Source organism: Eretmochelys imbricata, chromosome 7 (assembly GCF_965152235.1).
Source record: "Eretmochelys imbricata isolate rEreImb1 chromosome 7, rEreImb1.hap1, whole genome shotgun sequence".
Lineage (NCBI taxonomy): Eukaryota > Metazoa > Chordata > Testudines > Cheloniidae > Eretmochelys > Eretmochelys imbricata.
In genome coordinates, this window is record NC_135578.1 from 90,010,175 (window position 1) to 90,027,570 (window position 17,396).

The 17,396-nt window shown below is 41.0% G+C and overlaps 1 protein-coding gene across 15 annotated transcripts in view; it reads right to left on the bottom strand.

Moving 5' to 3' along the window:
* Positions 1-10,655: 10,655 nt before the first annotated feature.
* SGMS1 (sphingomyelin synthase 1) overlaps positions 10,656-17,396 on the bottom strand; it is a 204,175-nt gene continuing 197,434 nt past the window's right edge. For all 15 annotated transcript variants that reach the window (XM_077822310.1, XM_077822307.1, XM_077822309.1 and 12 more), the window contains 2 exons: positions 16,196-16,362; positions 10,656-12,242 (listed from right to left, as the gene is read on the bottom strand). In XM_077822310.1, coding sequence (XP_077678436.1) covers positions 12,063-12,242; positions 16,196-16,362 — 347 coding nt within the window. In that variant the 3' untranslated portion in view covers positions 10,656-12,062. The remainder of the gene's footprint in view (positions 12,243-16,195; positions 16,363-17,396) is intronic.

Here is a 17,396-nt window from a genome sequence, read left to right on the forward strand (position 1 = left end):
TATGGAAAACTCCACAAAAACAGACACGTTGGCAAACTATAACGCTTCTGGGTGCCGTTATTTGGCTGAGGTATTGGAATAAAGACAGAGGATAACTTTTTTCCTTTATTTTAATCTATTGTGTCTGCTATAACAGCATGGCTACACCTTTTTTCATGCACTGCTCAAGAAATCTAGGAGCATATCCTTCCCCAGCCACCACCAGGGGGTGGAAGAGGCGTTTTTAATAATGGAGAAGCTCATGTTTAGTGAGTGGTTGGTTGCTGACATATCTTTATCTGAGAGATGTAACAGTCCCTTTTGCCAACCCAGTACTTCCATGAGAAGCAGGATCCTTGTGAATTGAGTTGTTGCTTTGTTGGAGATCCTATCTAAAACTAAAGAAACTAAATTCAGAAATGACAACACTACATTCTGTATCAGTTCAGATTGTTGCATACATCTGACATAAAACCTCAAAATCAAAGAAATGAAAATGTTAAACCAGGTAACAATATATAGCTTCTATTCCTCCACTCAGAGAGAGACCTTCCCACTAACGCAACCATGCACCACAGAATTTCACCCGGTCGGGATGCCAGCGCTCTAAGAAATCCCTTCCCAGTAATTGCAGTTGTGTCTCCTCATAACTCTCAATGCATACCTGGAAGTTGTTCTTTTGTGTGTGTTGTCCCGTCCAGCTGGCACTTTTTCCAAAAAACTTCATCACCTTTCCTGAACTGACCCAGTTTCCATCTACAAACCTTGCCATCTTTTTCTCGCTAGGTTTCAACTGACTTTCTGAAATATTTTGTGATATAATTTGATTTTTATGAAGGACTCACATCAAATTTGAAGGCATTGCCATGTCTTAAAAAACATCTTCCCTTCAGAAGGATTCCAAAGTGTTTAACAGTCTCTGCCCTTAGAGATTACTTTACCTACTGCTGCCATGCAGAACGTCTGGAGCAGATGCAGAGGAATCATTCTGAACCAGAAAAGTACATCACAGCGCTATAGATTTGTATTCACCTTGTGATTTTAAAAAATAAAAGTTGGATAAGATCAGATCATGGATGAAGAACAGTCAGCTGAAGCTGAACCTGAGCAAAAAGAGGCAATGTGGCTAGGCAGAAGAAAGTATTCTGAATTTGCAGCCACAGTGCAGTGATTGAAGGTTCACATCCATAATTGGTCAATTCAGTCAGTAGTTTAGGAGTACTCTTGGATTCCACACTGACACAGAGCTCTCACATTGCAACAGAAGCAAATAATGTTTTCTACTATCTCTGGTTAGCTAGGAGATTTTATCCCTTCCTGGTGGATGCAGACCTGGCCTCAGTCATTTATGCCGTTGTCTCAGCTGGACTACAGAAATGCAGTATACCTGGGCATGAAACCTTCAACGCTTAGGAAACTGCACCTAGTACAAAACTGAATCACATCTCCTCAGCAACACAGACTACTGTGAGCACATCACACCTGTCCTCTGCTCTTGACACAGGTTTCCCATAGAATTTCGAACAAAGTTGAAGGTCTCAGTCTTTATCTTTAAAGCACTCTATGGTCTGGGTCTAGGATACCTAAAAGACTGTTTAAAGTTCCAGGATGAAGACTGTGGTCAATAACAATAAGAGTAGAGATTGTCTATGTGGGATGGTATGAGACAGTGCAATGAACTCCCCAAGCAGGGCCGGCTCCAGGCACCAGCAAAACAAGCAGGTGCTTGGGGTAGCATTCCGGCGCTGCCCACGCCGCCTCTACAAATGTGCCCCCGCCGCCCCAGTTCGCCTCCGCCTGCTCCCCTGAGCGTGCCGCCGCCACTCCACTTCTCCCGCCTCCCTCCCAGGCTTGCCCCGTGCCAAACAGCTGTTTCACGTGGCAAGTGGTGCGCTCGGGGGAGGAGGCAGTGGTGGAGTGGAGGTGAGCTGGGGCGGGAAGCTGTTCCTCTACCCCCCCACCGTTACTTCCTGCGCTTCCCACCCCAGCCTCCGCTTCCCCTGCTCCCCTGAAAGTGCTGCCTCTCCCACGCCTGAGAGGGAGGGGAGAGAAGCGGAGCGGCGGCGTGTTCAGGGGAGCAGGTGGAGAGAGATGAGCTAGGATTGGGGGCTGGGAGGGAAAGCTGCAGGAAGCAATGAGGGCCAGGGATTTGGGGAAGGGGTTGGGAAGGAGCGGAGTTGGGGCGGAGCCGGGGGCAGACAGGGAGGCACGAAAAAAAGGCAGGGGCAGCCAAAATTTTTTTTTGCTTGGGGCGGCAAAAAGCCTAGAGCTGGCCCTGTCCCCAAGGAACTAAGGACTATCCCAAACCTCACCACTTCCCACTTCAAATGAAAGGTCCATTTCTTTGAACTTGCCTTCTCTAGTATAAATACAAACATGTATGTAAAAATGCCCCCCAAAAACAACCAAAGAATCAAACAAACAAACAAGACAATCAAATCAAACAAGACACTGCACTCCACAAGCTTCTCCCTCAAGGGAGAGGTTGAGAGAACAGAGAGGTGACAGAAGTATAGTCACGTTGCACTACAGGAAGGTGCTCAGATGCTAGTGATTAACCACCTACATCTAGAATAGAATATGTGACATCCAACCAGGCATGCAGAGGTGTGACAGAACTGCTGAAAATGTGTCATTCCCACAACACGTGGCAGCCTGAATTTGACCAAACCCATTTGACCATGGGAGAGTATAAACTACCACCAGTGATACAAGAACATAATAGGCTAAATTTTATTAACATACAGAGCCAAGACAAGCAGTTTCCTAAAAGAACATTTCTGTATTCTGAATTCTGCCATACCTAGACTTCACAAAATACCATCAACTATGGGACCATCACAAAGACCATCCTTTCGTCCACACACAGGGGTACTGATCACCAGGTGAGGCTGAGCTGCATTTGGCAGAGGACCCAATGGGTCTTTGCACTCCCCTGATTCGAGGAATGGGTGGGGAACAGTTCAGTCCCCTCTGTAAGTTAGAGAACTCAATATTAACGGATCTCTTGTTAGAGGCAAATGTAAAGTAACACAGTAACTAAAACTAGCCCTTTTGTCGGTATAACCTACGTCACTCAGGGGTGTGAAAAAATACACCCTGAGCTACATAAGTTCCACTGACAGACGCACCGGTGTGGACAGTACTATGTCGGGGGAGAGCTTCTCCTGCTGACATAGCTACCGCCACTCATTACAGGTGGTTTACTTATATCGACGGGAGAGCTCTCTCCCATCAGCACAGGGCAGCTACACAGTACAGCTCTGCCGCTGCAAGGTCTCTAGTGTAGACATGGCCAGAGTGAAAAACATATGACATCAAATCAGTGGTTCATCTAGTCCACTAAACCATCTGACAGCAGCCAGTAACAAATGCTTCAGACGGAATGTACATTGATTCCCACAATCAGGGAACAAAGACAAAGACTATGTCTACACTACAGCTTATATTGGCTTAACTTATGTTGCTCAGGGAGTGAATAAATCACACACACACACACCCCAGAGTGACATAAGTTACACCAACATGAGCACCGGTGTAGACAGTGCTGTCGGCGAGAGAAACTTGCGAGACCTGGAGTAGTTAAGAGCTCTGCCGTCGACTTAGCTATGCATTGGTGCAGCTATGCCACTGTAAACTCTCTAGTTGGCTGTGCCCAAGCTGAATGTCTCTGGATGCTCTTGGGAGAGCACTAGACCAACCATTGTTACATTCTGTATCAACAGGAACCAACTGCTCCACTATTACACGCCCCGCCCAAGAGTTTGAATGGGAAAGTGTGCAAGTTCCCAAAGCAGAGGCTGAGAACTGTTTACTTTTTCTTGGAAGGTATTAGATACCACGGTAATGAAAATGGTTTAAAAACTTGATCCAAGTAGGAAAAACAGGTCCATGAGGTAGAGGGGAAGAGAAATGGCAACATTCTCAACCTCATGCCCCTTTTCAATCTGGGACAGCATGATTCAGGATAATGGCTGCCACTTTCTGAGGAAAACAACGAAGGAAATAGATTAATGTACTCTACTGCCTCATCCATCTTGTACATCTGCAATAGTGCAAGCTCGCATCTGGCCCTAAAGCATACATTTATATACACAACTTGCACAGATATGTATATGACACATGGGAAAAAGAAAACCGGCAGTGATCAAAAATGCTGGGCCTCCTGACAATCACTAATGTTAAAGTTTATACTATTTTTAGTTATTAAGTTATAATTAGCTGCTTTTCTGATTTGTTTTTATACATCTATGGGGCTCCTAGTGAGTAACCGGAATATTCATTTAATCCTTTTCCTATAGTCTAGTGCTTTTAAAAACTCATTAGATTGAAAGGACTTAATGGCTAAGAAGAATTTATATCTGACATGTATCTTTCATGTCTCGCTTTCCGGCCAATCTTTTATTGCAAAACACTACGAGGAATTGCTCTCTGCCTCGCTGTAACAATCCTAGTACATCCAAGTTGTTGGCCATTTCCATACTCTTATTATTTTAGGTACAGTTTCAAGAAAGCGATTACTCCTTCCTTTTGCTTCTGAGTAGATCTCAAGCTTACTCCCTATCTGATTCCAGATCCTCTGACTTCAAATTCATTCTCCTTGAAGGGTCCTAACAGAGACTGGCCACAACTTACAGTTTCACTGTCCAATTCCAGGTATGGGAAATAAAAGCAGATTTTACTGGTCTAGTACAGAAAACATTGCAAAATAAAAGATAATTGGAAATAAATACATTAATAAGATTCAAAACAAAGTGCTACTAGCCAGTCACAATAGATGCTTTACAAATGTATGAAAATACTAAGCTGGCCCCTAGACCATACCAGCAGTTTGAAGACTTTCTCAATCAAATATTCAGCTGTTCACATTTCTCAGCTTTTCCAGTCAGCATAATTTTGATCATGTTTAGGCTCATTCTAACATGATAACAGTAAAAGGTTGTTGTAAAGGGTGATAAATTGTTTTTCTGAGCCACTGGGGACAGGACAAGAATGAACTGTCTTACATTTCAGCATTACAAAAAACTTCCTTATTGTAAAGATAGTTAAAATCTGGAATAAATTGCCTAAGCGGATTGTGGGATCTCTATCATTGGAAGTTTTTAAGAACAGGTTAAATGGTCAGGGATGGTCTAGATAATACTTAATCCTGCCATGAGTGGAGGGGACTGGATTAGAGGATCTATCAGGGTCCCTTCCAGCCCTACACTTCATGATTCCCAGGCAGCTTCAAAATAACTAATACAGAACTTAATAGTTTTCAGCTGCTCTTCTGCAGTTATTGCCTATATAATCACCCACTTATTTTGCTCGTCTTTAAAGATTGCGGTTTATATCCCAAAACAAAATATTAAAAGATTTTAAATTAATGAATTAATTAAAAAGATACTCACTGACTGGAACTTCCACTGTTCTTCAAACTCCTCAGTACCCACTCTGTCAAATGCCTTTCATCTTGAGAAGCACATTCACTAGCTATCTCTGTATTTATATCAAATTAGTACAGCATACAAGGACTTTGACCCTCCCATCAACTTACTCAGTCAGATGGCCTGGCCTATGACTCACGCACTTCTAACGCTCATAGACCTCAAAAAGACTGGTATGGAATGTAGGTCTTGTTAAAACCCTGCTCCTATAGCAGCTACACTCCTAACCACTGGTTACTACCGTTTTACTTGTCCATTGCTGAACGTAGTCTTACAACTCCTCCCCATGTGGTTTAAATTGTTTAAAGAAAAAAATTGTCCTTCCTGGAGCTCCCAGTCAGTCCAAACTCCTGCGTCTGCAACATCAACTGCCTCTCACTCTATCTAGGGCCTCTCAGATTGAGTAGTATTGTATTTGTATTTACAATTTACTATTACTACACATTCTCTACGTATTTTAAAAATACTTTAACCCTATTTATGTATTTTGAAAGCATTTATATCCCAGCCCAGGGCCAGATTCTCAAAAGTGCTCAGCTTCCAATTTTTTGCCTAAATGAAGTTATTTGAAAACCTTCAAGCACCCAAGCAGCCCCCACTGTTCTAAATTTTTCTGTTTAGATACCATGCACACAGGATTTCCACTTGCCTACACAGGGCTCTGAGATTTTGAGGCCAAATGCCCTGGGACATCGCCCTCCTGTGTCAAGGTTTAGAGGCCAGGAATGATTCAGAGGCACTTGGCTTTACACACAGTCAGTCTGCCCAAGTAAGGATGCAATGTATTAATGCACTTATGCCAGACCCCTCCTCCCAGACATGATGCGCTAAGCTGCTTGATCCCATAAGATCAATATCTGTTGCATCAGAAACCTGCCTTCATTTTAAGGGCTGGCTTTTTGTCTTGCTGCCACACTTCATGCTTGGTGCTGCCATGAGGCGGCAGAGATGCTAAGGAGCTGAAGTATCTCTCCTCTGCAAGTGTCTATGATTCCAGCAATGCACTGAAACAGACACATTGGACTGTCTCTTCTGTTAGGTATATAAGATCAGAGACACTATACCAAACAGCTTCCACTGCCCAGAGCAAGTGTGCACTGGTGCACATCTCCCTATGGCATCAACCTCACTGCACTTCTAGATCTCTGATCCTCTTGCCTCAAATATTTTTCTGACTCTGACCTCAAAGTCCTCTCCTGGCAGGCAGGAAATACAGCATCCAGCCTTTTGAGCCTTCCACTACTGACAGAAACATGCCTCAACAAAACTAGAGAAAATAATTTACATTATTCAATAGCTGCAGGCCAGGGGTTCTCTAAAACACCACAGGAATTATGTGACTGTCATCTGCGCTTATTACTAAGAAAAAGAGGAAAAAAGAGAAATATTAATTGCACCTACACAATCCTGCCCGGAAAAAGTCATCCAGAGACAGAGCAACTGCTTTCAGCAAGCAAACAACCCGGTTTCAAGAGAGACTGGGGGGACAACCTATATCTGAAGCCACTTAAAAAACAGCCTAATTGGAATGATTGATGAGAGACCACTAAAGGATCCAGCAGAATGTCAAAAGTAAATAAGCCTCCAAGAAAAGAGATGGATCAGCAGCAGACAAAGCTTCTGCAGGGAAGCAACTATACTAACTGTGGTAATAAAGGGTCTGAGGAGGTCTAAAGGAGACTGAGGGCCTGGCAATTCCAATGGAACATAGGAGATGGGCTCAAAGCTTTAAGAGCTAGGAGAGTTCCAACCTCCCTCACCCACAGAATACAAGACCCCAGACTGACACTGAGGCTCCTGTGCATACATTTTTTCTAAATGATCGGGAGCAGCTCTTTGTAACTTCTTTAGAAAATGAGGATGGCAGAATCAAAGCAAATATACCATATCTGAACAATTTCAGAGATACATGGACAAATTCTCCTTGATTATGGGGACCATGTGATATATTATGGTGGTTATTCTCTAATTATTGTATCAAATTCCAAATGTTCAGCCGCTGCACATTGGCTTATGGTCCCTGCAGGTTAAATTTTAACTTGCCCTATCTCTCAGAACTTCTACACCATATGGTCCTAGTGTCCTATTGCTGGTTAATTTATCAATTTGTTACAGTATCTCCTCTTTTGAAGCGTTAAGTTTCTGATAGTTTCCCTCTTTATTACCTGTAACTAAATAGATATTTTTCCAACATTCTATGTGCTGGATATTGATGCAAAGAAATCATGTAGCTTCTTGGCAATGCTTTATCCTTCTTAATTGCCCCCTTTATTCCTGGGTAGTCCAGTTTTGTCTCACATCTTAAATTTTATTTTCCATGTTCCCAAATCCTCTCTATCTCATTTTCACATGGTATCCACTGGACAAGAGTAACTCCAGTTACCCAACAGTTATTTGCTGCCAACTACAACAGAAAGTATCAATCAAGACTGGTTTCTTTAATTTAATGAAAACTCACTGTGCGAATCAAAACATCTTTAGCAAAATCCATGCAGTAAGTCAGATACTATAATACAGACTGGAGCAGATTCAATTTAATGTAATGCTCATATATTCATACAAATGCCAATGATCTTTTATGTGTGATCATGAAAAATCTAGACAATCTAGTCACTTACCCTGAGAGCTGGAATCTTTCCCAAGCGTTATCAACTTCTAAGTTTTGTTAATTTTTAGATCAACTTTTTAGCCCTGCAGTTGCAAATGTTATGATCTGGGTTATATTTTATTGAAACCCATTAGGAGTGTACACACCCTTCATTTAAAATAGCTGCAAGAGACTAGGGGCCCCGTGTAAAACAAGGCATAATGGAGACTGTCCAGAAACTGGCACCATATGAGCACTTTTAAGAATTGATAACTCACCATTTCATAACTGCTGTTCAAGATGCGTTGCATATGTCCATTACACTGTAGGTGTATGTATATATCATGCACTGATGCCAGAGAGTATCTCCTCATGGTACCCATAGGTGTGGCCCCATTTACTTCCTGACTTCCTCATGCTAAGAATGAAGGGTATAAAAAGCAGAGCCACATTGATCATTCTTCAGTTCCTTCACACTGGGATACCAATGATAGACTCCAATGTGTTGAGGAAGGAGGATGGGTCATGTAATGCACATACGTAACACATCTCAAAGAACAAACTGTTACGAGAAGCAGAATAGCCATTTCTATTGGTGCTTGCATATCCTATTGCACTGTATATGACTACCAGGACAATCAGGGGCCAGGCAGAGAACAAGGGTGTGAACCCCCCAAAACAAGCAAGTGAATCAACTGGTTATATACAATGTAATTGGGTATAAATGGGTTTCAGATAAGACCTTTTATAAAAGCTAGTAATGTTTTTAACTTGACTGTCATTCGAAGATGAATTATGCATGCATATACAGGTAGAAAACTGTAATTGTAACTCAGCTGTGCAACTACAGCACCACCTCACAGGAGTATGGGCAAGCAATCAGGCAGGGAGGGGCACCTCCCAGGCTAGTTGCTTACATTAAACTAACTCCAAATACCTAGCATTGTATACCCCGGGAAAGACAATGGTGGACCATTAAAGTAAAGTTTACGTCAGCAAAACTTTTGTCACACACGGTGTGAAAAAAACACTTTCCTGAGCAACATAAGTTTTGCTGGCAATAAGCACTTGTGTGCAAAGCATTATGTCAGAGGGAGATGCTCTCCTGCTGACATAGCTACTGCCGCCATTGAACAGGTTTTATTATGTCGACAGGAGAGCTGCTCTAACGTTGGCATAACGTGATGACATGAGTGCTCTTATAGCTGCACAGTTGGATCGGTACACCTGTGCCTCTGTAAGCTTGTAAGCATAGACATGGCCTAAGGAAGGAAGGCGTTTCCCACACTCTGTGTAACCATGAATTACTACAGTCTGAGAAAAAGAAAACAAAACACAGCAAATCCTGTTAAAAGGGAAGGGGAGACTTGGGACCAGAAGGGCTATTGGGGTCACCCTGCAAGGAGTAAATAGGTGGGTGGAAGCCAGAGTGAGACCTTTATGCTTGTAGGCTGGTTACTGGTGTCAGGGCTCTGAACCACGGCAGCATAGAGGCACCGAATGTTACAAGGTAGGAGGTGACAAGACCCCTTACTGGTGTGGGTGATCCCCAAAATGTCACAAAGCCTAAGCCATTATCAGTAGATATGGGGCTAGGTGTCTCATCAGAAGATGAACTGTTTTTTCTTACATTTGTCTCTTCTCTTGATGCAGCTGTAATTGCATACTGTCTAACAAATCTGTGGACCGAGGCCCTGGTCACCACTGTACAGATGGCAACGATAGGAACATTTCCCATAAAAGGAAATGAGGATGGATAAGTGCACTCTTGTTGAATGCAGACAGCTTCTCAGGAAATTTGATATCTTTGGCAGCATAGGTGTGACAATGAAGCTTGCAATCCATTTAGAGTCGTCATGCTGCAATAGGATGATGTCCCATTTGCTCTGCATAGGATATGAAGAGCTGCTAAGAAACTCAAAACGGTTTTGTTCTGTCCAGGTAAAAGGCTCATCCTTGTGAGCATGTGACTTTGGAAGAGACTGACAAGTATGTAGACTGATTTAGGTGGAAATCAGATAAGACCTTGGAAAGGTGCACTTTTTTGTCATAGATTATAGCATCTGGGGGATCTGTTATCAGCATGTGCAGTTCCCCGCTACTCTAACAGAGGTGATGGCCTCTAACAGCCACTTTTGCTGAGAGGTGTAATAACGCAGCAGGAGGCTAAGGGTACAAACGAGGGACCCATAAGAGATGACAACAATAAATAAAGGAGGAGGTGGATTCCCTATAAGGGGAAGCCCTTCACACGTTGTTCTGGCACATGCACCAATTCAGAGATGACAATATCCTGTCTGAGATCCATCTAACTTGTCCAGATGGTGAACCTCAGAGTGGTAGATTGACTTGAGCTATGCCTGTGTGTACAAGCAATCATGTCACCTAGAAGCTTGAAGCAATTCCTCATTGTGGATCACGGATGATCCTTGTTCGCCACATGGAGGTCTGTCAGACATACAACCAGACTTTTAAATATTACTACTATTCCATAGTATTAATGCACTGACTTGTAAAATGTGAACACTGGCTAAAAATGAATGCTGTTTCGATAAAGTCCAATTCTGAATCCATTCAATAAAACACAGAAAAGTAAAGACAAGGCTCTGGAGTGTAAATCTACCGTTAAATTTAAGACATATTGAAAAGATAAAAGAAAATACATTTTTTAAAAGTCTCTTTATTTTCCTTCACCATTATTGTTTTACAATACAAATATCACCTTGTGAATACACAAAAACCCTACAGAAGATAACTCTGCTTCACATAAAATACCGAACGGCTATCTTCTTCATTCTTAAAAATCTATTTTGTTCTGCACATTGGCAAGGATATCATAGAATACTTCCCCAAACATACAGTATGTATGGTAGGAGTGAAACTTAGAGGTACATGCAGCTTCTGCACAAATATATTTTAAAGAAATAGATTATTTTTGTTGTTTTTCAACAACATTTTCATTAAAGGATGGAGAAACTATTCAATTTGAAGTCAGTGATCAGCTGTAAAACTCCTGAAAAAGGGAATCCATGGCTGTTGTCTTGACAGTTAAAATCCAGCTACTGAGTAGATAATAAAATCAATTTAAATCTTACATTTTACTATGACCTGCCCACAATGTGTGAACAAGATCTGAGCCTTTGATTTGGTTTTTCCCTACTAATAGCAATTTCAACATTATAAGTAAATTTCCAGTTTAATTTAGTTATAAATGTAAAATTTATTAATGTATACAGTACATATAATTGTGTTTTCATGGAATATTTTATTTTAAATAAGAACATCTAATACTGCCTACTGACCATACAATCAAGACAAGAAAGGCACTAGAAACATAGACAAATCTCTCTCTTCTGAGAAGCATTTTTTATTTTAACTCTCTTTTCTCTGACATGTAAAAATCTTTTTTAAATTTAGTTTTCATACATATTTTGAAAAATAAAGTTAGGAAATACTTAGAAAATCACTTTACAACAGAATATTATTTTTTGCACTTTTTGACACTGTCACTGCAGATTTTACAAAATCAAAAGTTACTAAACCTTTCTGTGTCTTATCATTTTATTTGAAACATTGGTGTAACAGGTAGAAAGAGGTTTAATTTTTCCCCAGTCAGGTATTTAGAAACCTTCATATACACATTTGCTAGAAAATGGCTTACAGCCCAATCTTTGGGGCAAGAGATATGAAAAGTATGTTTTCCCAAGAAAATAATATGTTTTATTCCCAGATGTGACTGGAAAGACCAGAACCTATGATATAAAAGTTTTCATTTATGCTGTTGCATCATATACAAAGGAACATGGTGATGGGTAATGTAAATCCCAAATCTATTAACAAGAAATGTATACAGTGCATGATAAGTTAAATTTTCTTTATTGTTGTCCAACGCAGATCCTTTGGAGAAAAAAAAAAGATCACAGTGCTTTCCAGGTAACTGAATAGGTTAGGTGAAGGTAATGGTTAAAAGATAAAAGATTAGGGAGCAGTTCACTTTTTTATGGCATCTTCTCTCATGGAGTTCTGAGCACTTTGGACAGTTCCTTTCCCCCCACTTTTTACAGCTGTTATGTGTCATTCACCAATCTGCCGTATTTAGCTTGCCTACCGAGATACAGCACTGGCCAGGGGAAGGGCCAATGGTAAGAACGAGGTACAATTCCTTGAACATTCTTTTCAAAGTACTGGAAGGGCCTGTACCACCACACCCGGGCAAGGAGGTTAGTCTGGGAAGCTTCTTTTAGCACCTGCACAAAGATAATTAGGAAAAAATAATTACAAACAAGCACAGCAATTTCTCTTATTACTTTAATGCACACTGTTTGCCACCATCTTCTGCAATTCTCCACAAATTTATTGTTTAAATTTACATAGTACCCGCCTCCTATCTCTATGCACATTTACATTAACAATATGAACACATACCAAAACCAACCTACACTGACAAACTTCAGCTGGATAAAAATAATTATTGTTCACATGCTTCCTATCCACTGCCCCCGAAAACTCTCCTTGAACATGTCCTAATAGTCAAACTGCAGCTCCACTGGGCCAAGTGAGTAAGCAAGTTATGGATTTGGGAGCCCTATGAGAACTCTCTGTCCTCTAGGGGTTGTCAGTTCCACACTAACATCAAGTCTCAACTGTCAAGGAGTTGTCCTAAGTGAGAGAATTTTTATATACAGCTGGAGGATCCAAACTATGAAGAACTTTCCAGATTAAAAGAAACATCTGTAACAATACGATGTATAAAGCAAGCCGGTTTTATGGAGCACAGGCATGTTTCCTGTGTGAAACACCAGTAAATAATTTGGTGTTCAAGCAACGCAGTAGGTAAAGTTTCTGAGTGGTTAACCCTTAGCTTTTCAGCAACCCAGTCTGGAGGTTATTGAAGCATGAATGACTCTGGAGACATTCATACCCGAAGGGGAAAAAAGTCACAAACTGGCAAAAAGCACACTTGGCTTCTGGAATCATCTGGGAATCCAGAAACAGGTAAGGAATCAACACAATCTAGGGTTACCAACTCCAGGGCATGTCTATACTGCCCCACAGTTTGGACTAACGGGTGATGTCAGTAGTAGTGCTCCCTGGTAGAAGCTGTGGGAGCAAAATTAAAGGTCCTGAGGTCACACTAATGTTGCATCAGTGAGAACTCAGGACCTTTACATTGTGACTACGGCATCCACATGGGGGAGTTAACAGTGCAGTACTTTGGTGTGCGCTGCTATTCACATCACTCCTTAGTCTAAACTGGGGTGCAGCGTAGACATGTCTTCAGTACCAAAAGAAAGACATACCCAATACAGTTAAAGGGGCTAACAACCTCTGCCATAACCTCTTTTTGCTTTCTCTAATCCTCAAATACCTCTTGACTCTTGTCTTGGGTCAATTTAAGCCAGCTATAGTTCAACCAAGTCAACTTTTGGACAGACACTGAGGCAGCACAGCAACCATGCTGTTTGGAAGGTTCGATGAATTAGTGATTCCAGTGCCAAACTGGGCAAGCACCATATTAGCCCAAGTAGGAAATATAAGCAAGTAACCCATATAACAATATTTCATTTTCATTCTATCTCGAGAGGCTCATAGGCAAGATAGACCCATTCCAGTGACTCCAGGTTAGAAATGGGAGACCTCCTTCATCTACAGTCAGATGCAGCCAGCACAGCGGTGCCAATTTGCAAATTGCATATGGGCTAATGCTGAACCACACACTGGACAGGAGAAAATAATGATGTTGTACTGTAATTGAACCATCTTTCAGTAATACAGTGAAAATAGAGGTATAATCCACGATCACGGATGGCAATAATCATATTACCAATTTACCTTGTGTTACACAGCATGAACTGTGATGTAGACCCCTTGTCTTGTGCCTCTGGTATAAGATTCCTAACAAGACTACAGAACTAATATCACACACTTGATATACACCATAAAGATGATTTCTTCCTATCTAGAGTTCTCCTACTCTTCAGGAAAAGGACTGAAGTACCCAAGTCCTCTGAAGTCAATCCTGAGCCTCCATATTCCCAAACTGTACAGCACTGCTATTCCATCACCCTGAAATGGCTAATGAAGTATCACAGTTGCTGCAACTGGATGCCGAGTAAGGACACCCAAGACAAAGTGAAAGGACATTTAGAGAATGATTTATTCCTCAGCTGAACGTAAACGCAACAGTCCACAACCATTGCTACTATGTAAGTCTTCCATCACAAAAGAACCATCCTGCTTGGGCCAGTTGGTATCAACACACACAATATTTGACGGATTACCTTTAGTCTCTATTCCTAAGCACACTTAATGATTCCCAGAACCAGTATATGCCGATATATCATCACTGCGAAAACTGGATGACAGGATAATCAATGTTTTTCTGTGCAACAAAGTACAGCACTTCCCATAACAAGACTTTTGTAGTGTAATTTCCACTACTATGCTTTAAGTTAGCTTTCACTTCACCAGTTTACAGTTGCAAAATGCATTGATTCATTTTTCTGAGAGCAGTAAACCTATCAGTACCAGGTTTGTATTACAATATAAAAAGTACTGTAATGCCTTAAGCTTGCATTACTTTTTATATTATCAGCTTAAAACGATTTTGCTGCTGGCATTAATTGTCAAGACCATATATTGCCATATTTTCATGTCATAAACCAACATCTAGCAGCTTTCTTTTCCAACAAACAAACAAACATATATATATATATATATATATATTCCCCCTAGTCAGAAGCTTTGGGTATAAACTAGAAGTGATGGAACATTGATGATTCACAGAACATTCATACTTCAGCACTGCATATAGGCCCTGAATAAGCATATGCTCAAGTGCTATGCCGAACTGGAGCCATAAAGCAGGCATATAAGGAGAAAATGTGTTAAAGGATATATAATCAGGATCTCAATTTTCCAAATATAATACTTTTACACTGACCTATTATCTTAGATCAAAAGAGACTCCATTCCTATCTTAGATTTTCTGAAGATCAGCAAATAGTTTTGAGTAAAAATAGGCACTAAATTTTTGCCCAAGTCTGAAGTCAGTCAATGGATTTTCCATTTAAACCGGGACTCTACATTACTGAGCCTTGGCAGACTAAATTAAAAATAAGTCAGTCAGCATTGCTATCGGTTTAACTCCACAAGACCCTCGAACACATGACGGTAGCATTAAAATAATGAGATTTTAAAACAAAAATAAATTATTTAGGTCTGTCTTCTGATTTTTGAGCTTTAGAGTTGTAAAAAAACAAATTCCTCTACCCACTCCACATCCCTCTCTGCTTCGTCCCCAAATTTCTTTCTTTCTTTCTTTCTTTCTGTTTCATATTTCTGGCTCCCTCCCACCAGCTGTCCTTTATTCTTCAGATCACTACAGCCTCACGTAAGCTCCACTATCTCCTGCCTGGACCACACATGAAGAATGTGGACAGCCTAGGCTGAACAGATAGCAAGTGTCAAAAATCGAGACTGTCCCTATAAAATTGGGACATCTGGTCACTCTAGGGCAGCCTGGCTTCTGTCCCATTATTTTCAATGTGAAAAGGACAGCCACCTTTACTAGGTGCAACTTCACTTCCACTTGCAGATGCTTTAAGACAATGGCTCTTTTTACTCAGAGCAGCCTGGCTTCAGTCCCATCAAAAGTAATCGTGACAGACATTTCTGAAATGGCTAAAAGTACACGAGCAAGCTACAGCATATCTGGAGATCAAGAAAAGCTTTACCCCTCTATCACCCCCATTAAATTATGAGTTGTGCTAATACTGTAAGAGTGGACAATTTTGCTTTCTTCACCTTGCCCAAAATTCAAAAACACACATCCTTCAAAAGTGAAAATTAAATAAAAAATGAAGGCAGACTGCTTGTTTGGCAGGCTTTCCCACATTTTTGGTGATCAAGATAAGAGTGATGGAGCCCACTGGCAGGGAAGAATAAACCTGTCATGCTTCTCTGCCATCACTGGAAGATCTGTAATTTTTTATTTTAAGTGTTCTGTACAAGTTTGGATTTTAGGAATTCTTGGGGTTTGTCTTCTGTTCTCTCCCGTAAGGCACAATGTGAGGGGAGAACAATCCATCCATATTTCCTGGTTAAAAGTCTCAAAACAACATATCATAATTCATCTATTGATGTACTAAAGAAGGAGATGAAGAACCAAGGAGAACCAAATATTTGGGTGAAAACTCACTTGCTGATTGGCCATTGTGTGATACCACCAGAAAAGTCTTGTAGTGATGTAGTAAGCCACCACCACATCCACAGTGTAGTGGTCATGAGCCAAGAGAATACAGAACATGCCAATTATGCTAAGAGCCCAACAAATCCAATGATACCACCAAAGTCGCCGAGGTGAATCTGAAAGCAAGAAAAATAATCACTATTTAATCACATAAAAGAATGCTGATAACATTACTTAAACACACTAATTTATTACTCTGGAAGCCAGTAATTTATAATTAGAAGCAGGAGACTGTTAGACAACAACAACTGTGCACATGAATTGCACAATAAGACTTTGAGTGCAAAATAACAAAATATTTAATGTTTACCTCTCAATTTGAAAATCAGTAATCAGTGTATTTTTTTAAAATGTATTCATAGGTGTGGGAGAGAGAGCGAGAGTCTGGAGCACTGCGCCTGCTGTAAGATCTGAAGCCTGAACCACAGTCATCAAAGTTAAGGCATGTCATGAACCAAAGTTAAGCTTTGAACTTTGGTTCAGCCATGTATTACAGCAGATGCTACAAGTTTACTGTCTGACGCATGACCTTGGCAAAAGTATTGCTAGTGTTGCTAAAACTCAGGCTCCTAAGAAGCAACAGATACTGGGTATGTGTGTAGACACACTCTAAAAAAATTAGCCCGGGTACATCCTGACACCAGATAAGGGGGGTTTGACATTAGTGATAAATAGGGATGTTTAGCCGAGATGCTTGGAGCAAGATACAAGGAGAGGTAACAAGCAGATGTCATGAAACACATAAGGTGGTACATAAGTTGTTAGTCTACAAATGTCAGGGTACTTCACCATAACCCTTTATGTGGCCTAGGGGACAGCAGACTCTGGCTGCTGACTACCACTCCTTCCCATTGGGCACTTGTGTTTGCATACTTGTAACCACTAGTACTGTGCCCTGAGAGCAATAAATCTTTGTCACTGAACAGTGCATGTGGTCTTTCTTTCTGGGTAGTACTATCAAGGTCTGCTGAACCAACTCTCTTTGCAGGGCTGGGATAGCATATGGAGAGAGCAACATGCATGCCAACTGACAACAGTCAGATACTAAAAAAAGGAAAGGCTAATTGAATCCCCAAAAAATTACATCAGTGACTATTTGGCTAGTTTATCTCAGTCTATAAAAACAGAAGTATGTATAACCTTATAAAGT